This window comes from Pongo abelii, chromosome 10 (assembly GCF_028885655.2).
Source record: "Pongo abelii isolate AG06213 chromosome 10, NHGRI_mPonAbe1-v2.0_pri, whole genome shotgun sequence".
NCBI lineage: Eukaryota > Metazoa > Chordata > Mammalia > Primates > Hominidae > Pongo > Pongo abelii.
This window is the reverse complement of record NC_071995.2, coordinates 121,192,092-121,213,049: the sequence shown is the minus strand read 5'-3', so window position 1 is coordinate 121,213,049 and position 20,958 is coordinate 121,192,092. Positions and strand designations below refer to the sequence as shown.

Genomic DNA, 20,958 nt, shown 5'->3' with positions numbered 1-20,958 from the left:
ATCCCATGTTTGTTTTGTTTTGTTTTGTTTTGTTTTGTTTTGTTTTGAGATGGAGCTTTGCTCTTGTTGCCCAGGCTGGAGTGTGATGGTGTGATCTTGGGTCACCGCAACCTCCGCCTTCCGGGTTCAAGTGATTCTCCTGCCTCAGCCTCCCAAGTAGCTGAGATTACAGGCATGCGCCACCACGCGCAGCTAATTTTGTATTTTTAGTAGAGACGGGGTTTCTCTATGTTGGTCAGGCTGGTCTCGAACTCCTGACCTCAGGTGATCCGCCCACCTCTGCCTCCCAAAGTGCAGGGATTACAGGCGTGAGCCAACGCGCCTGGCCCCCCGTGTTTTATATACATATTTTTGTTCAACCACATGGTCTCTTTAAAGTAGAACTTCAAGTTATTTATTGTTATTTTTGTATCTGCTGTCCTCCAGAAGCACTAGAGTGAATTTTTAGTAATCTATTCTGCTAAAATTTTGAAATACTCATTTCCTTTATTTATTTATTTAAGTTAATTAATTAATTTTTTTTTTTTTGAGACAGAGTCTCGCTCTGTCGCCCAGGCTGGAGTGCAGTGGCGCGATCTCGGCTCACTGCAAGCTCCACCTCCCAGGTTCACGCCATTTTCCTGCCTCAGCCTCCAGAGTAGCTGGGACTACAGGCGCCCGCCACCATGCCCGGCTAATTTTTTGTATTTTTATTAGAGACAGGGTTTCACCGTGTTAGCCAGGATGGTCTTGATCTCCTAACCTCGTGATCTGCCCTGCTCGGCCTCCCAAAGTGCTGGGATTACAGGTGTGAGCCACCGCGCCTGGCCTCCTTTATTTATTTTTAATTGAGGCAGAGTCTTGCTTTGTTGCCCAGGCTGGACTGCAGTGATGTGATCTTGGCTCACTGCAACCTCTCTCTACCAGACTCAAGTAGTTTTCCTGCCTCAGCCTCCTGAGTAGCTGGGATTGTAGGCATGTGCCACCACACCTGGCTAATTTTTGTATTTTTAGTAGAGACGGGGTTTTGCCATGTTGACCAGGCTGGTCTTGAACTCCTGAACTTATCTCAGCCTCCCAAGGTACTGGGATCATAGGCATAAGCCACCACGCCTGGCCTCATTTCCTTTAATAAGTTTATTTTTCACTCATTTTTCCTTTTTAATTTATTGACATAAAATAGTAAACCTTCCCAATTACAGTAGTTATTACTCTAAATAATGTATTTGTGACTATCGTAACTGGTAAAATGATTATTTAGGCAAAGCATTTTAAAATTTCTTGTGGCCAGGCATGGTGGCTCATGCCTGTAATCCCAGCACTTTGGGAGGCCGAGGCAGGCGGATCACGAGGCCAGGAGATCGAGACCATCCTGGCTAACACGGTGAAACCCCGTCTCTACTAAAAATACAAAAAAGTAGCCAGGCGTGGTGGCGGGTGCCTGTAGTCCCAGCTACTGGGGAGGCTGAGGCAGAATGGCATGAACCCGGGAGGCGGAGCTTGCAGTGAGTGGAGATCACGCCACTACACTCCAGCCTGGGCGACAGAGCGAGACTCCACCTCAAAAAACAGAAACAAAAACAAACAAAACAAAACAAAAATTTCTTGCCTAGTTCAGATTTTATTAATTACACATAACTTTTAAAAATAATTACAATTGTTATTAATGGTATATTTTAATATAACTCTTAAATTTAAAACATTCTTATGAAAAATCTGACACCTTATATTGAAACTTTTTCTAGATATGTAGAAGAATTACAGCTAAAACTTACAAAGGCTAATGAAAATGCAAGTTTTCTGCAAAAAAGTATTGAGGACATGACTGTCAAAGCTGAACAGAGCCAGCAAGAAGCAGCTAAAAAGCATGAGGAAGAAAAGAAAGAATTGGAGAGGAAATTATCGGACCTGGTAAGGAGGGACTCAGTGGGCCTGTTGGCTGGAAAGGAAGGCAAGGGGTAGTACACACATGGGCAGATGACTCATTCCCTCACTCGGGGTCTCTGCAGGAAAAGAAGATGGAAACGAGCCACAACCAGTGTCAGGAGCTGAAAGCCAGGTATGAGAGAGCCACTTCTGAGACAAAAACCAAGCATGAAGAAATCCTACAGAACCTCCAGAAAACACTGCTGGACACAGAGGACAAGCTGAAGGGTGCACGGGAGGAGAACAGTGGCTTGCTGCAGGAGCTGGAGGAGCTGAGAAAGCAAGCCGACAAAGCCAAAGTATGTGACGGGAGAGAATTTCCTTGTGCTATAGCTTGCCTGAGCTCTGTGTCAAGGCAGGAAGGGTGCTTAGAAAGCAGCAGCCAGTGGGACAAGTTAAGGTGGCCTCTACAAACGTTACCCTTCTGAGTGCGTGGCAGGGTGGTACATTACGTTTCCTATGGCTTCAAGTGTTTTGTGCCAGCTGCTGTTCCTTCTCAGGGATGGTGATGCCTGCCAGTCTTTGCTGGAATGGACTGTGTAGCCATCACCCCCATGCTGCTTGTTTCCCAGTGGTCACAAAGGTTCTTTCGTTGCCTGAGCTCTGCTTGCCTGCTTGTTCCTCTAATCTTGGCCGTGCTTGTTGCCGCCTTGCACTAGGGTTTGGAGAGATGTTGCAATAAAGCAAGAGGCAGAGGTCACATGAAGTAAGCAAGCAAGGAATCAGGACTAGAGAGAGCCTGGTTGAAGGAACAGAGCTCTTCTAGGAAGAGTTAGAATTAAGAACTCCACAGAGGGCTTTTATGTGTCCCCAGGAAGGTACCATGAGCTTATTGACAAGGAAGCTGGATTCAAGGGCAGGGAGGAAACACCCTGTTAGTAGATAGAGCAGAACTTGATACGTTGGATTTCATTTTATGGTTTCAGGATTGTATCTGTGCCCAATATATATTTTTTCTTTTTTTTGTAGAGAATGGGGTCTTGCTGTGTTGCCCAGGCTGGTCTCAAACTCCTGAGCTCAAGCAATCCTCCCATCTCGGCCTCTTAAAGTGTTGGGATTACAGGTGTGAGCCACCATGCCTGGCCTGCCCAGTACATTTTGTGACTCTGGTAACTTCACGAAGTTCAACGTTTCCCACTGTTTAACCTTCTATTGCTCAAAGGAAAGTAAATATTCATCTTTCTTTATTTTTAATGTGTTATAGGAGTTTAGTAGAAAGAAATGATAAAAGAGCATATATAGGACTTGAAACCAATCCCATGAAAAGCCTCTTGCTAACTAAGTGGACGTGACATGGTGTGTGTGTGCCGTGCACGTCATCTGGGAGGCCCATATTCTCCCTCTTCTACATGCTGATAGTTGAGGATTTCTCTTCTTTCTGTGAAATACCTCCAGTTTTATGAGCCATTTAACACTAGATACAATTCCCAGATCTTTTGTCTTTGTGGTTTCCTTTATGTGTGCAGACTTCAGGTTTTTTTTTTGCATTTCCTTTAAAATGTTTCAGCCTGAGCAAACCACAGCATTGCAGAAGCTGATGTAAGGTCTCCTCAGTTTTCGTTTGTTTGTTTTTTTGAGACAAGGTCGGTCTCTGTCACCCAGCCTGAGTGCAGTGACACAGTCATGGCTCACTGCAGCCTCAACCTTTCGGGCTCAAGTGATCCCCCTTCCTCAGCTTCCCAGGTAGCTGAGACTAAAAGCATGTGCCACTACACCTGGCTAATTTTTTATTTTTTGTAGAGACAGAGTCTCGCTATGTTGCTCAGGCTGGTCTTGAACCCCTGGATGCAAGTGATCCACCTGCCTCAGCTTCCCAAGGTGCTGGGATTGCAGGCGTGAGCCACCATTCCTGGCCAGTCTCACTGATTTTGTTGGTTGGTTTTGTGCAAGGGTCATTGAGTTAAAAATGCCAGGACTGTTCCCCTCCAAAGGTGTCTAGTATCTGATTTCAGTGGATCATAATCAGTCCCAGACTCTTTGGAATAATCTAATGAAATCTACAGATATTTTTTTCAGGAAAGTTTACGTGTGCACTCAACAAGGTTCATGGAACCCATGAAGCCTCCTATTCCCTACTTTTAAGAGCCAGTGGGCTATAGCTGTGCTGCCTAATGTGGTGGCCACCAGCCATGTGAGGCCATTCAAATTTAAATTTGTAGCTAGTTCTGGTGGCTCACGCCTGTAATCCTAGCACTTTGGGAGGCCAAAGTGGGCGGATTGCCTGAGCACAGGCCTTTGAGACCACCCTGGACAACATTGTGAGACTGTCTCTACTAAAAATACAAAAAATTAGTCGGGCGTGGTGGCACGCACCTGTAGTCCCAGCTACTCAGGAGGCTGAGGCAGGAGAATCCTTTGAACCTGGGAGGCGGAGGCTGCAGTGAGCTGAGATGGTGCCACTGCACTCTGGCCTGGGTGACAGAGTGAGACTGTCTCAAAAAATAAATAAAAATGAAAACCTTAATATGGGAATATGTGTGGTCTACATTATTTTCTCTATTTTTGTATATGCTTAAAAGAGGATCGCTTGAACCTGGGAGGCAGAGGTTGCAGTGAGCCGAGATCGCACCACTTCCCTCCAGCCTGGGCCACAGAGTGAGACTCTGTCTCCAAAATAAATAAATAAATAAATAAATAAACAAATAAATAAATAAATTTAAATTTGTTACATTTTAATTAAAAATTTAGCTCCTCAGTTGCACTCACCACATATCAGGTGCTCAGTAGTCATATGGTCACCATGATGGGAGTGCACATAAGAACATTTATATCAGCTGGGCGTGGTGGCTTATGCCTGTAACCCCAGCACTTTGGGAGGCCTAGGTGGGTGGATCACTTGGGGTCAGGAGTTTGAGACCAGCCTGGCCAACATGGTGAAACCCCATCTCTACTAAAAATACAAAAATTAGCCGGGCATGGTGGCGGAGCCCTGTAATCCCAGCTACTTGGGAGGCTGAGGCATGAGAATAGCTTGAACCCAGAGGCGGAGGTTGCAGTGAGCCAAGATCGCACCATTGCACTCCAGCCTGGGCAATAGAGCGAGACTCAGTCTCCAAAAAAAAAAAAAAAAAATTATATTATTGCAGGAAGTTCTGGATAGCACTGGTGTAGACACTGTGGTCAAATTATCTTATAATTCAGTAAATTAAAAAAAAAAACTATTCCTTTTAGTCAGCAAAGCCTAGAAATTAGGCTGTAGTTTTTAAGTTATATGTGATATTGGGACTAAATCACTCTCAGCTGCTTGGCTGCCCTTAAGTAAGGTCCTGCGGTGAGTTTGGAAGGCAATAGTTTATTTTCCCTTGTTATGTCCCTTCCTTTTTTCGTTAAAATATACTGACTTTTTGTACTTCTTTTAATTGTATTTTTAAAAATTGTTCTATGAATCCTTTCTGCATTCAAAGTAATTTGATAATTGGAATGGCAGGAAAGAATCTTATGCCCTGATATTAAAATCAAGCTACTATTTTTATCTTCTAGGTAGCTACTGGGAATTATTTCACAAGTTGTTTCAATGATAAAATAAGCTAACAGATACAGAAGCACTTTGCAAAGCTACACTTTTGACTTATCTTTTTATGGGCTCTGTTTAGTTTCTTTCCCTTGTTATTCAGATAGTTTCTATAAAGTTTATTGTAGAAATTGTAAAGTTTTTATCATTTAGGTTACATTAAGTTATTTAGGCTTGCATTTGTCTGCTTGATTTCATTTTTGTTTCCATTCTTTCCATCTTTTGTTTCTGTAGTCGCTAACTTATTTGTTAACATCAGCCAAAAAAGAAATTGAACTAATGTCAGAAGAGCTGAGGGGTCTGAAATCAGAGAAGCAGCTTCTTTCGCAGGAGGGAAATGATTTAAAGTTAGAAAATGGTTCACTTTTATCCAAGCTTGTAGAATTGGAGGCCAAAATAGCTTTACTTCAGGGAGACCAGCAGAAACTGTGGTCAGTGAATGAAACTCTTAATTTAGAAAAGGAGAAATTCTTAGAAGAAAAGCAAGATGCCGAAAAGCATTATGAGCAGGAACATCTCAATAAAGAAGCTTTGGCTGTTGAGAGAGAGAAACTGCTTAAAGAAATCAATGTTGCACAGGAAGAACTCTTGAAGATAAATGTGGAAAATGACTCTTTGCAAGCTTCCAAGGTGAGCATGCAGGCGCTCATCGAAGAGCTCCAGCTCAGCAAAGATACTTTGATTGCTAAGACTGAGAAGGACCAGGAAGAAAAAGATCACCTGGAGGACCAGATCGAGAAACTTATTACCGAAAACTTCATCTTGGCCAAAGATAAGGATGACATCATTCAGAAGCTTCAAAGGTCTTATGAGGAGCTAGTCAAAGATCAGAAAGCTTTGGTACAGGAGATTGAAGATCTCACAGCTGAGAAAAAGTCAGCTTTAGAGAAACTGTCCAATCTCGATAACACGTGCATAGCCTTAAAGGTAGAACGAGATAATGTTCTTCAGAACAACAGAAATCTGCAGTTAGAGACGGACATGCTGCTGCAAGATCAGGAAAAGCTGAATGCCAGCCTCCAGGCCGCTCTCCAGGTCAAACAGCTGCTCCGCTCAGAAGCCAGTGGGCTCCGCGCACAGCTGGATGATGCCAGCAAGGCCCTGAGGAAGGCAGAGCTGGAGACCATGCAACTCCAGGCCACAAACACAAGCCTCACGAAGCTTTTGGAGGAAATTAAGGCCAGGCGGGCGGTCACAGACTCCGAGTGCATCCAGCTTCTGCATGAGAAAGAAACCTTGGCTGCCTCCGAGAGAAGGCTCTTGGCTGAGAAAGAGGAACTTTTAAGTGAAAATAGAATCATCACTGAAAAACTCCACGAATGCTCAGAAGAGGCTGCCCATACTGAGATGAGCCTGAATGAGAAGATCACTTACCTGACTTCCGAGAAGGAGATGGCTTCTCAGAAAATGACTAAACTTAAAAAGCAGCAGGATAGTCTCTTGAAAGAAAAATCCTCACTGGAAACGCAAAATGGAGTTTTACTTGCAGAGAGAGAGAATTCCATCAAAGCCATAGGAGACCTCAAAAGGCAATGTGATCAAGAGTCTGCAAACAGAAGTTTAATTGTGCAAGAGAATATGAAACTCCTCGGTAATATTGACGCTCTGAAGAAGGAGCTTCAAGAGAGAAAAAAGGAAAACCAAGAACTAGTGGCCAGCAAGTGCGACCTCTCTTTGATGCTGAAAGAGGCTCAAAATGCCAAAAAGAATCTGGAAAAAGAACACACTCACATATTGCAAGCAAAGGAGAGTTTGGATGCTGAACTTAACACGTGTTGTTCCGAGAAGAACGTTTTGCTGAGAGATGGCTTGAACCTGCGAGAAGAGTGTCACAAATTAAGCAAGGAGATCCAGGAAATGCAGCAGTCCTTAATCCTGGAACAGGAAGCCAGAGCAAAGGAGAACGAGTCATCCTTGTATGAAAACAATCAACTTCACGGGAGGATGGTGCTCCTGGAGCAGGAGGTGGAGGAGTTAAGAGTGTGTATCGAGGAGCTGCAGTCCGAGAAGTTTGTGCTACTTCAAGAGAAGACCAAATCAGAGCAAGAAGTGGCAGAGATAATTGAGGAGAAGGAACTGTTGACTGCAGAAGCAGCTCAACTTGCTGCCCATATAAAGACTCTGAAAAGTGATTTTGCTGCCTTGTCCAAATCCAAGGCAGAGCTGCAGGAACTGCACAGCTGCCTCACCAAGATTCTGGATGACCTTCAGCTGAACCATGAGGTGACCCTGGCCGAAAAAGCCCAGGTGATGCAAGACAACCAGAACCTCCTGGCTGAGAAGAGTGAAATGATGCTGGAAAAGGATGAGCTCCTGAAGGAGAAGGAAACCCTGGCAGAAAGCTACTTCATCCTTCAGAAAGAGATCAGCCAGCTGGCCAAAACCAACAGCCATATTTCAGCCAATCTCCTAGAATCTCAAAATGAAAACCGTACTTTGAGAAAAGACAAGAACAAGCTTACTCTTAAAATTAGAGAGCTCGAGACTCTTCAGTCATTTACGGTAAAGTGAGAGGGTCAAGTATTGAGCACCCAGACTGCTTACTAACACTGTGCACTAACTCAAGTGATGTAGGTCATCTTTCTTCATTTCTGCTTATGGAAATCCACCTCATTAAGTCAGTTGCTTATATGTCTCAAGCTGTTCGTTACAGTCTGAAAGGGGGATTCTTTACTAAGTATCTCACTGTAGTAGTCTCTCCCCATTTGAAAAAAATTGCAAACTGTGAATAAAAAGGATTTATTTTTTAATCTAAGGAGAAACTTTGTGAAAAAGCTTAAAAACAATAGTGAAATTCGGCCGGGCCCAGTGGCTCACGCCTGTAATCCCAGCACTTTGGGAGGCTGAGGTGGACAGATGGCTTCAGTCTAGGAGTTCGACACCAGCCTGGGCAACATGGCAAAACCCTGTCTCTACAAAAAAATACAAAAATCAGCTGGGCATGGTGACACATGCCTATAGTCCCAGCTACTCAGGAGGCCGAGATGGGAGGATTGCTTGAGCCCAGGAGGTGGAAGTTGCAGGAAACTGAGATCATGCCATTGCACTCCAGCCTGGGTGACAGAGCAAGACCTCATCTAAAAAAAAAACAACAACAAACCAGCTGGGCATGGTGGCTCATGGAGGTTGAGGCGGGTGGATCACCTGAGGTCAGGAGTTTGAGACCAGCGTAACCAACATGGTGAAACCCCGTCTCTACTAAAAATACAAAAATTCGCCAGGCGTGGTGGCGTGCGCTTATAATCCCAGCTACTTAGGAGGCTGAGGCGGTAGAATCACTTGAATCCAGGAGATGGAGGTTGCAGTGAGTCGAGGTTGCGCCATTGCACTCCAGCCTGGGCGACAAGAGTGAAAAACTCTGTCTCAAGAAAAAAAAAAAAAAAAGCAATAAATTGGCGCATATTGAAATATAGAGTCTTCTGTTTGGCTTTTAACTATTTCATTGTGTCTATCCACATGGAGTTGGAAGATTCCATTGAAATCTTCATGGCTGATAATTGGATAGGGAAAAATGCAGGATTTTCATAAACTTTATTAGACCAATAAATTATAAACAAGTGTCTAAAAGGATTTTATTTATTTATTTATTTATTTATTTATTTAAGACAAGTCTTGCCGGGCGCGGTGGCTCATGCCTGTAATCCAAGCAATTTGGGAGGCTGTCGCGGACAGATCACGAGATCAGAAGATCAAGACCATCCTGGCCAACATGGTGAAACCCCATCTCTACTAAAAATACAAAAATTAGCCGGATGTGGTGGTGTGGGCCTGTAGTTCCAGCTACTCGGGAGGCTGAGGCAGGAGAATCACTTGAACCAGGGAGGCGGAGTGAGACTCCACCTCAAAAAAAAATAAATAAAATAAAAAATAAAAAAAAGAGTCTCGTTCTGTCACCCAGGCTGGAGTACAGTGGTGCGACCTTGGCTCACTGCAACCTCTGCCTCCCGGGTTCAAGTGATTCTCCTGCCTCACTCTCTTGAGTAGCTGGGACTACAGGTGCATGCTGCCACACCCGGCTAAGCTTTGTATTTTTAGTAGGGACTGGGTTTCACCATATTGGCTAGGCTGGTCTCGAACTCCTGACCTTGTGATCCGCCTGCCTCGGCCTCCTAAAGTGCTAGGATTACAGGCATGAGCCACTGCGCCTGGCCTGTTTATTCATTTATTTTTTTAGAGGTGGGAATCTTGCTGTGTTGCCCAGGCTGCTCTCTACCTCCTGGGCTCAAGTAATCCTCCTGTCTCAGCCCCCTGAGTAGCTGGGACTATAGGCACATGCCACCACGCCTAGCTATGTTTTCATTTATTTTTATGGTTATTTTTATATCTAACTTTTTTTTTTTTTTTTGAGACGGAGTCTCTCTGTGTTGCCAGGCTGGAGTGCAGTGGCACGATCTCGGCTCACTGCAAGCTCCGCCTCCCGGGTTCACGCCATTCTCCTGCCTCAGCCTCTCGAGTAGCTGGGACTACAGGCACCCGCCACCATGGCCAGCTAGTTTTTTGTATTTTTAGTAGAGACGAGGTTTCACCATGTTGGCCAGGATGGTCTCAATCTCTTGACCTCGTGATCCACCCGCCTCGGCCTCCCAAAGTGCTGGGATTACAGGCATGAGCCACTGCGCCCGGCCTATATCTAACTTTTTATAATGAATTTTGATAGTTAGCAGCTAAGAATTTGTCTCCATATGCATCTTTTTATTCACAGCCGTGTTTTTATTCATTACCCACAACTTGCATTAAATGCTTCTCGTTAAACACTTGAGCCTTATGTTAGAAGTGCCCAGATAATTTTTATATTTATTTGAAAAATTCTCAGCCTAAATTTGAGTGACTTTGAAAGCCCCAGATTTGAAATAGCAAGGATAGTATTTTAAACTTATAATAATAAATATGATTCCAAGAAATTCAGCTATATAAGGATGTTATTCATTGTTACCTCCGAACGGTCTCTCAAACATAAGTCAGAATGAAGGGAGCATGCTTGCCAGTGTCATTTGGAACTTTCATTGGAAGATGTATGTTTACATGCAAATTGCATAGCAGTTGACATTGAAAAATGGCAGGAAAGGGTCTGCATATTCTACTTTAGAGTAAAGACCTTTCCTTTCCTGTCCGTCTGTTTCAGCACTGGATTGGTGACTAATTCACCCTCTCTGTGTGCCTCCCTTACCCACACAGACACTGAGTGCTGCCTGAACAGCACAGCCCAATCCTCACCTAACGGTGTTGGCGAGGGGTGTCCTCATTTCTCACAGTGTTTCCTTGTATTTAGGCTGCTCAAACAGCGGAAGATGCCATGCAGATAATGGAACAGATGACCAAAGAGAAGACTGAGACTCTGGCCTCCTTGGAGGACACCAAGCAAACAAATGCAAAACTACAGAATGAAGTAATCAGATTTAAATAGCTTTTTATACAAAGAACAGCTTACCAACTTCGTGGAATGTTTGGTCACTAACTCAGGATTGCTTATGTTTTTGAAGTGTGACCTTACACAGGTTTGAAATGCATGCCAGAGCCATGATAATCTTAAATAAAGTGTATCACTTCATTACTTATTAGGATCAACTTTACAAATTGAGGAAAAAACCCTAATAGTATGGCTAAGGTAACTATTTAGTGATGGCACTAGTGAGAGGAGGTACTGATGGCCTGCTCTAGCTTTTGTATCCTTTATCTTACATCACACACATTGTTTTTTCTCTTCTCTTTCCCAACTTTGAGCCACTAAGTTTCGTTCCTCAGCCCTGAGTCTGATGCAGGCCTTTTCTTGGCCCAATTCAGTACTGATTTCCTTTTGTGTCATCTTGAATGAGTCACTTTTGGAGCAGGGACAAATATGTGGCGTCAAGATATTTTGATTCTGTCCACAAGTAGCATTTCTCCTTCTGTGGCATTTCTCCTCCTCTTTGGATTTCCCTGTTCCCACCCTCCCAGCTCATACTAACCCTTTCTTTGTTTGGAAGGCTGTTACCTAAATCCTAAGCTGACTGATGCACAAAAATGGTTATGTGAAGTCCTGTGGAACTTCAGATGCTTTTTTGTTTTGTTGTTGTTGTTGTTTTGAGACAGAGTCTTGCTCTTGTTGCCCAGGCTGCAGTGCAATGGCATGATCTCGGCTCACTGCAACCTCCGTCTCACGGGTTCAAGTGATTCTCCTGCCTCAGCCTCCCGAGTAGCTGGGATTACAGGTGCCCATCACCATGCCTGGCTAATTTTTGTATTTTAAGTAGAGACGGAGTTTTGTCATGTTGGCCAGGCTGTTCTTGATCTCCTGACCTCGTGATCCGCCTGCCTCGGCCTCCCAAAGTGCTGGGATTACAGGCGTGAGCCACCACACCCAGCCCAGATGCTTTTAAAAGTAATAGGCAGGTAAGACATTAAGGAAGGAAATCAAGGGGGAGGCGGTGGCCAAACTGAGGAGCCACTGTAAAGACTAGGCCTCCTCATTGTGGAGGTCAAGGATCAACTTTTCAAAGGAGATGAACATTTGGAGGTAATGATATGGTAAATAACAAGACTTCACATAGAAGGAAGTACATTTATAGAACTGACAATCCTAAGAGAAGATGACTTAAGCTAAAAGTATAAAAGCATTAAAAAATCATAGCTGTTAATCAAAATTAGAAGCTGAAGTAAATGAGAGGATTTTAGGGAATGTGTCTAACCTGCAGCAGTGGAACCAGGGGGAACTGAGTTGGTCTATAGCAGATCTCTTGGTATCTTTGTTATAGCCAGAATTCAGGGTTGGATGAACCATATTTTCGGACCCATTGTGATATTTTATTTTTCTTGTTTTGTTAATCTGGAATGTTAGATGTTAAAAGGAAGATGGTAGTTGTAAAACTAGCAAGACATTTTCTAGGACTCCTGACTGGTGGCATGTGGCATGGCAAAAGGAGATAGCTACCTTTTCTGGCTGTAGGAGACAACTTCTCAAGGCCCAGAAAGCCAGCATGGCCCCAGGAGCCACCTTGAGGAATGGAGGCCCACATGAGCTACCATCCTTGGTGGTGGCTCCACACCTAGAGCTCCAACCACCTGCCACAGCCTGTGATCAGTCACATCCCCACTCATCCCAGTGACAGCTCTGGCTTTCCACCAAGAGCCAGGCCCTCAGCTGGCTGCATCCCCGTGGGCCAATGATGGAGCCAAATGGGTGTAAGTGCCCTTCAGTCACACGACATGGCTTTTTCCTCTTCAGGTTCAAGTTCAGATGGGTAACTAAATTTTTTTCCAATCTACAAATAATTTTGATTCAAATAATTTTTGTAATGAGGACTGTGTAAATCTGGTACTGACATTGAAAAATATATCCTAAATCACTAATCTTTGGGGAAAGAAAAGGGTTTCTTTTCATTACAAAGAATAATCCTTGCTGATGTCATTGCTTTGCATTTTATTTCTTGTTTTTAATCATATTTGAATAGCAAGTTCAGTGATAAGTGCTGATAATTGTACACAAGATAAAAGAAAACTTTACTTCTGTGTAGCAATTTAGTTTGAGATTTTGGCCAGGTGTACAGGATATATCAGACTAAATGTAAGGAGGAGGTTTGCAGTTCGTAATTGTCATCTGTAATCTCTTCACCCAGGAGACTTTTTTTTTTTTTTGCGGGTGACTAATTTCATCTGTCTTTTCAGTACACATTTTCATGAATAATTTGTTCATCCATGTCACTGGAAAATGAAATAATTTCATCAAGTTTTTTTCTCTTGGTCTTTAAGTTGGACACACTTAAAGAAAACAACTTGAAAAACGTGGAAGAGCTGAACAAATCAAAAGAACTCCTGACTGTAGAGAATCAAAAAATGGAAGAATTTAGGAAAGAAATGTAAGTTTCTATCCTTTGAGAAAAAAATATGGAATTTATTTTAAATTGAAAATGTAAACACAGTGCTAATTATTTAAAAAATATTTGAGAAGTACGTAAAGTAAGCGTATGCAAACTCTATTGGGTACCCTGGAAGTAACATCAGTAACCACTGTGAAGTCAGAACCACAGCTAAGTTAAAGGATCAGAATGAAATGTGTACTGGCTGATGAGTTAAGTTGGGGATTCAGATGTGACTTTGGGCTGGGTGTGGTGGCACGTGCCTGTAATCCCAACACTGGGAGGCTGAGGTGGGTAGATCAATTGAGCCTGGGAGTTTGAGACCAGCCTGGGCAACACAGCGAAACCCTGTTTTTACAAAAAGTACAAAAATTAGTTGGGTATGGTGTTGTGTGCCTATTTGCCAATTACTCGGGAGGCTGAGGTGGGAGGATCGCTTGAGCCCGGCAGGTTGAGGTGAGCCATAATCGTGCCACTGCACTCCAGCCTGGGTGACAGAGTGAGATCCTGTCTCAAAAAAAAAGAAAAGAAAAGAAGTGACTTGAAAGCCTTGAAAGTACAAGTAGAATCAGAATAGCCAATCTTAACATTTGGTCTTGAACTTCCGACCTCAAGTGATCCCCCCTCCTCAGCCTCCCAAAGTTCTGGGATTATAGGCATGAGCCACTGTGCCTGGCCAGCCTATCTTAACATTTGGAAATGTCAGACCCTTTATTAGCAAGTCCCTCAAAACTCTTCTTACAGGGGGAAAAAAAAATCAAATAGCCTGTCACTTTCTACATTTTCAATATTTCAATTTTAAGAGGAGTAGGCCGGGCACGGTGGCTCATGCCTGTAATCCCAGCACTTTGGGAGGCTGAGGTGAGTGGAGCACGAAGTCAGGAGATTGAGACCATCCTGGCTAATATGGTGAAACCCCGTCTCTACTAAAAATACAAAAAAATTAGCTGGGCATGGTGGTGGACGCTTGTAGTCCCAGCTACTCAGGAGGCTGAGGCAGGAGAATGGCGTGAACCCGGGAGGCGGAGCTTGCAGTGAGCCGAGATCGCGCCACTGCACTCCAGCCTGGGCAACAGAGCGAGACTCCGTCTCAAAAAAAAAGTAATCAAACCATCTGGCATGGAAATGAAATGACCAGCATTTTGAAAGACTGTAAAATTAAGGTTTACACATCAATTTGTTACGTGGTTTCAGGCAGACAGACTGTTCATACTTCCTTTGTTGATGCTAACTCTGTTCTTGCCTTTCAAGTCTGGCTAGTGTAGTTATTAGAGATTGGCATTTTCTGACATTTTAAAGGATGGTTACAGTGTAGATTTCATTTGGTCTTCTATTCTGTTAACGACACTGTATCAACCGTATTAACCTAAAACCCTAAAAGCTAATTCACCTGGTGAACATTTGAGTGTGTCTTTGTCTTTCATGGTAGGTACAGTTAAGGTAGGAAGGATAAAAAGGTGAGTATATATGGTCCCTGCCCTTCAAGGGTTTGTGTCTTTTATTTCCAATCCTAATACATAGATGAAATTCAAACAAAAACAAAAGCATCAGTTCCAGATGGCTGTTTTTAAGTCACCATCCTCAATACTATTTGTTGATTGAGCTTGGATTAAGCTAGCACATGTGTGGTTCTTCGGAGAGTTTTAAAATTTTCCTGGTAGTAATCTGATCGGAGCTGCTCCTGTGAGGGGATGCACAGCTTGTGATGTCGGTGATTTTCTTCCTCAGTCCTAGTTTAAATGGCGGGTCTCTAGATGATGGGATTATGTTTAAACAGTTCCAACGATTTCATTTATGCAGATTTATAAATTTACAATTGTGATTATGTTCATCAGGGGAAGCTTCAATTTCCTTGGCCTGCCAACATCAAGTGACACAAATAGAAGATGGGTCACCATGACAGGAAAAACAAAGTCATTGGTTGTAATGTGACAGTTTAGTTCTATTCATTCAGGAAGCAGGGTGCAGGTATAGCTTAGGATTTATTTTCTTGGTGACACAAGTCATTTTGCAAACCTGGAGGGCTTTGGGGTACCAGGTTGAATTCCTGCATTGTGTCCCATGGGCAGCTGGTAAGGGAGAATGTGAACTGCCACGGGAGACTCCCTCTCCGGCCTCCACTGCCATAATCCCACCACCAAGCTCCCTGGATCCTACTAGCTGATGGAGGGGCAGGGCCAAGTGGACCTGGCCAAGAGGGTTCTTGGGGTTTAGATAAAATTCCATTTTCCTGCAGTACTACTTACGAGTCTTTTGTTGTTTTTATTTGTTTATTTGTTTATTTGTTTCTGAGACAGAGTCTCTCACTCTGTTCCCCAGACTGGAGTGTAGTGGTGTGATCTCTGCTCACCACGACCTCTGCCTCCTGGGTTCAAGCAATTCTTGTGCCTCAGCCTCCCAAGTAGCTGAGATTACAGGTGTGTGTCGCCATGCCCAGCTAATTTTTTTGTACTTTTTTTTTTTTTTTTTTTTGAGATGGAGTCTCACCCTTTAGCCCAGGCTAGAGTGCAGTGGTGCAGTCTCGGCTCACCGCAACCTCCGCCTCCCGGGTTGAAGCGATTCTCCTGCCTCAGCCTCCCGAGTAGCTGGGATTACAGGTGCCTGCCACCATGCCCATCTAATTTTTGTATTTTTAGTAGAAACAGGGTTTCACCATATTCGCCAGGCTGTACTCGAACGCCTGACCTTGTGATCCGCCTGCCTCAGCCTCCCAAAGTGCTGGGATTACAGCTGTGAGCCACTGCGCCTGGCCATTTTTTTGTATTTTTAGTAGAGATGGGGTTTCACCATGTTGGCCAGGCTGGTCTTGAACTCCTGGCCTCAAATGATCTGCCCGCCTTGACCTCCCAAAGTGCTGGGATTACAGGCGGGAGCCACTGCACCTGGCTCTTAGGAGTCTTTTGTTGCGATCATTACTAGTATTCCAGTGAGATCACCTTTAATATTCAGAGTCCTCACTGAATCCTGTCATGTCACCTACCCTCAGTGTGGCATTGGTTTCACCCTTATGAAGACATAGTTTTTTGTTGTTGTTGTTGTTGCTTTGAAATGCAGTTTTGCTCTTGTTGCCCAGGATGGAGTGCAGTGGCATGATCTTGGCTCACCGTAACCTCCGCCTCCTGGGTTCAAGCAATTCTCCTGCCTCAGTAGCTGGGATTACAGGCATGCACCACCATGCCCAGCTAATTTTGTATTTTTAGTAGAGACGGGGTTTCTCCATGTTGATCAGGCTGGTCTCGAACTACCAACCTCAGGTGATCCGCCCGCCTCAGCCTCCCAAAGTACTGAGATTACAGGCATGAGCCACCACACCCAGCCAGGTGACATAAATTGTTTTTGTGATCCCCTCCTTCGAATTATTCCCTTGACTAATAAAAGCTTAGCTGAGATTGTGGCTCCAGCTGCTGTCATGCTAACCCCAGCCTGTGCTGAGCTGTTCCTGGTGCTGCACTCCCCAGACCTCTGATCCCTGAACACATTCAGGTGGGGAGGGACCGGATCCCAGGGCAGAAAGAGCCTGGGCTGCTTTGGATTTTCTACTTCTTTTCTGCCCCAACAGACCTGAGGGAATCACATCTTCCTGTCAGTGACTTGGCACAATATGGCTGGGACTGTTAACGGGAGGGAGGAACAGTGGGAGACACGCTGGTAGCGTTCCATGGAAGCCGGCACGGGAGGTATGGGGAGTAGGTTGAAAAAGCCCCTGCCCCTGATGACTGGTGGCTCCCTGGTCAGATTTCCAGGGCCTTCTGCGGTAAGAGGACTGTGTAATGGGAACAGTGCTTCTCAAAACAAAGCAGTCACTTTGCTGTTCCTTAGTCTTATTCCTCAGAGCTCAGAGCTGGAGAATGAGCAGCTGCTTACTTCTTCCGTGGTTTAACATGTATGGGGTTTTGCGTGTCCTCTGGAGCTTTTTTGGTGTTTCTCTTCACCTGATAGGACTGTGGTTCCTGGAGAAAAAGGGGCACCAATATAGACACAGGGTTTCTTTTTTTTTTGAGACAAGGTCTCACTCTGTTGCCCGAGCTAGAGTACAGAGGCAGCAGTCTCAACTCACTGCAGCCTCCACCTCCTGAGTTCAATTAATCATGCCACCCCAGCCTCCCAAGTAGCTGGGATCACAGGCATGCACCATCACGCCCAACTAATTTTTGTATTTTTAGTAGAGATGGGGTTTTGCCATGTTGGCCAGGCTGGTCTCGAACTCCTGGCCTCAAGTGATCTGCCCACCTCAGCCTCCCAAAGTGCTGGGATTACAGGCTTGAGCCACCACGCTTAGCCACCACAAGAGTTCTAATAGGAACCACTCCTCTGGAATATTGCCCTTGCCCCTGGAAACCAGCACTTGTAACTGAATGTTCTTTTCCTGTGTGCCACTTACAAGGCTGCTTTTAGGAAAGCTCTTGCTTGATTTTGGTTAGCCAGCCCCTATTTTCAGTTGTAGATAACAATGAAACAGTTTCTTGTGGTGTATAATTTTGAATCTTAGGGAAAAAAGGATATAAGCAGTCCAATTTTTATCTTTACTCAACTGGCATCGTAGTAAATGTACAATACATTTAGCATGATAATAGATTTATGATGGATTCATAAGTAAAATGTTTGCATGTCAATATTAACAATGTTTGTCTTTAGTTTTAAACCTAGTCTTTTCTGTGTCAAGATATCTTGTCATGTAGAAAGAAAAGTAGCTTCTTTAAAAACCATTAGAAATATTTTTGTAGCTATTTTGAGAATCATTCCTTGAGTATTTCCAGAATTTGGGTTATTGGAGCCTCTTTCCTCTATGAAATGGATTCACCCACTACCCACTAAAGAAAAAACAAAGTGCTCTATATCTGAATCACGACTGAAGTCATCTGCCAACTGTAGCTCCTGTTCTTGTGGATTTGCTGCTTACTGGCTTTATGATTTGGGGCAAATCTGTTTACTTCCCGGAGCTTCAGTCTTCTCATTAAAACATGAATAACATTAGCCTCCTTGGGCTTTGAGGATTAAATGAGAAAATGGGCATAGAAGCATTTTGTAAATTTTAAAACAATAACTTTGGCCGGGCGTGGTGGCTCACGCCTGTAATCCCAGCACTTTGGGAGGCCGAGGCGGGCAGATCACGAGGTCAAGAGATCCAGACCATCCTGGCCAACATGATGAAACCCCGTCTCTACTAAAAATACAAAAATTGGCTGGGCGTGGTGGCGGGCACCTTGTAGTCGCAGTTACTCAGGAGGCTGAGGCAGGAGAATGGCGTGAACCCGGGAGGCGGAGCTTGCAGTGAGCCAAGATCGCGCCACTGCACTCCAGCCTGGGCGACAGAGCGAGACTCCATCTCAAAAAAAAAACAATAATTTTGTTTTTATAGGTCAATGCTTTAGGATACTTTGGCCACTTTTAGATTACTTCCTTGATGTGTCGTTTTTATTTTCCTTCCTGTGGGCTTGAGAGAGAAGAAACAGGAGTATAAGCATAGCACTTTGACAGGCCACACACATGCAGACACCATGTAGCCACTCATGAAGGCAGTGACCACCTGGGAAATATGTTTAGCTTATGGTAATTTTACCATAAGGAAGTTTGATTTGTCAAAGATTGATGGACTTTGGACAGATGAACTTTCGCTGTGATATGTGTATGTGTATGTATATACATATATACATATATATAGAGAGATTCATATATATGAGTCTCTTTTGTGAGTGACTAGCTGAGGCTAAAATTCCTTCTCAGTTTATCTTCAATTGCTAAATAAACATCTCTGTAAAAAGCCTAATTTAGTGTGCTAAGAGAATTTTTGTGTAGATTTATTTCCCTAAGTCTTCCTGAGGTCATCCCAGTGTGCATATTATAGGTGGATGGAGAATTAAAAATTGAGAAAATTGAATGTGCAGAGAACTGCCACCCATTAGACAATTGAAGTTAAAAATAGATGCGTTCATGCATCAGCAGATGGATTCATACCCAGATGACTTGATTCAGAATTCAGCCATGTATGACAGCTTGCTAAATGGAGTTTAACCAACACAGATGTACTTAAAATTCACAATTCCATCAAAACCCTCTATAGCATAAAACTAAGATTTAGTGATCAAATATTGTGCATATTCATGTATAAAGGATAATGTTTAGGATGTATGTTTTGGATTATTTTAAGAAAAAGAAAATGTTTAATAAATATACCCTATCCTGTTCATTTTTTCTATGCTGATATTCATGGTATAAGTTAGCAGTCTGTATTATATTTTTATTTGCTTCTTTCAATTATAAATTAGCGTTGTGGAAAGACTACTATAAAATAAAACACCTGTTATGTAATTAGGAAACTGTATTTCCTTGGGGCATTCTGCCTCTAGTTGTCCTAAAAATATACTCAGATTTACATCAGCACCTGACTCTGACAGATACTGGTAAATGGGACCATTGGATTTTTATTTCTTCCAGAAAAAAACAAATTATAGATCTGTGCAGTTAGGACAGAGTGCCTTGGCAGCAAATTAAATCACTTTATCAACGAAGTGGGTTTTAGTAAAATCATCTAACGGAAATATTCCTAAAGACAGGAGGGCTCTACTGACCATCTCATTTGTCATTTATTTTATAGCAAAATTCCTTTTTTATGGGGTAAGTTTGGGTGGTGGGAGGGTGGGCATAGGGTTTATTAGGTTCTGAAAAATGTAATAATTGTGTGTGGCAGTACTCCTTTTGGGAGGTTATGGCCATTTAACCCCTTCTGCATGTAGATAATACTGTCTGCTGTTATTATAGATCCTATCAGGCACGTGACCCAGATATATTTTCTTCAGTGCTATGAAGCTGGTTGTCTCCCACAGTTTCCTTGCCTGTCTTGTTTCTATGGTAACCCTGCACTCACTGTCCTTGCAGAGAAACCCTAAAGCAGGCAGCAGCTCAGAAGTCCCAGCAGCTTTCAGCGTTGCAAGAAGAGAACGTTAAACTTGCTGAGGAGCTGGGGAGAAGCAGGGACGAAGTCACAAGTCATCAAAAGGTCAGTGTCCTTTGGCAAGGGGTTCTAGCTGTGCCATGCTGGGTGCTGCTGCTGTTGGCAGCACGCTCAGAGGCCACTCGGAAGTCTGCTCAGTGTGGTGGGGTCATTCCAAACGGAATTCCAAGTTACCTGTGCTATGTGTCTCCTTGTTTTCAAACGTGCTGCTGTAGGATTTAGGGTAGGAGAGATTTGACAGGTCCTTTAAAAAACACACAAAACACTGGAACTTGCAAGCAAGTAGAAAATACGATCTTTATTAGACAATCTTGTAGCTCAACATTTAAATGGAAGGGGACAGTATCTTCACCCTACTACTACTTGGATTACAAAATTATTTTTCTCAAGTTTTTTTCACTTTCATCAAAATTGATTTTGAAGAAACAGATTCCAAGAATATAGATTTGGTGTAAGTGTTGGCAGCTGATTTCAATAGAACTCCGCTTTTGTTTAAATTAAAAAACATGCTTAAGCCTTTTCTAATGGAACTGTGCATACATGTACACTTATGTGCATTGGTAAATATAGAATATATGTTACAACTGGCATGAACTATAAGCAAACCACAACCTATTTGCTTCTATATTTAAATTACAGAGGTTTCTTATAGAAGTTGATTAAACATGGCAACAAAACTGATTTTAAAGGAAGCTATGTTCTGCCTTTTATTCTTCTCTAACAGTTGAATCAAAGTGCTGAATTGTGAGTCACATCTG

The 20,958-nt window shown here is 43.3% G+C and overlaps 1 protein-coding gene across 28 annotated transcripts in view; it reads left to right on the top strand.

Moving 5' to 3' along the window:
* The window catches only part of CLIP1 (CAP-Gly domain containing linker protein 1), a 148,562-nt gene that overhangs the window by 89,988 nt on the left and 37,616 nt on the right, over nucleotides 1-20,958 (top strand). For 25 of the 28 annotated variants that reach the window (XM_063711954.1, XM_054528353.2, XM_063711960.1 and 22 more), the window contains 6 exons: nucleotides 1,725-1,890; nucleotides 1,989-2,204; nucleotides 5,651-7,918; nucleotides 10,686-10,802; nucleotides 13,142-13,248; nucleotides 20,125-20,245. In XM_063711954.1, the coding sequence (XP_063568024.1) occupies nucleotides 1,725-1,890; nucleotides 1,989-2,204; nucleotides 5,651-7,918; nucleotides 10,686-10,802; nucleotides 13,142-13,248; nucleotides 20,125-20,245 (2,995 nt within the window). The remainder of the gene's footprint in view (nucleotides 1-1,724; nucleotides 1,891-1,988; nucleotides 2,205-5,650; nucleotides 7,919-10,685; nucleotides 10,803-13,141; nucleotides 13,249-20,124; nucleotides 20,246-20,958) is intronic. The other 3 variants (XM_024256733.3, XM_024256732.3, XM_024256730.3) reach the window with 1 other exon arrangement.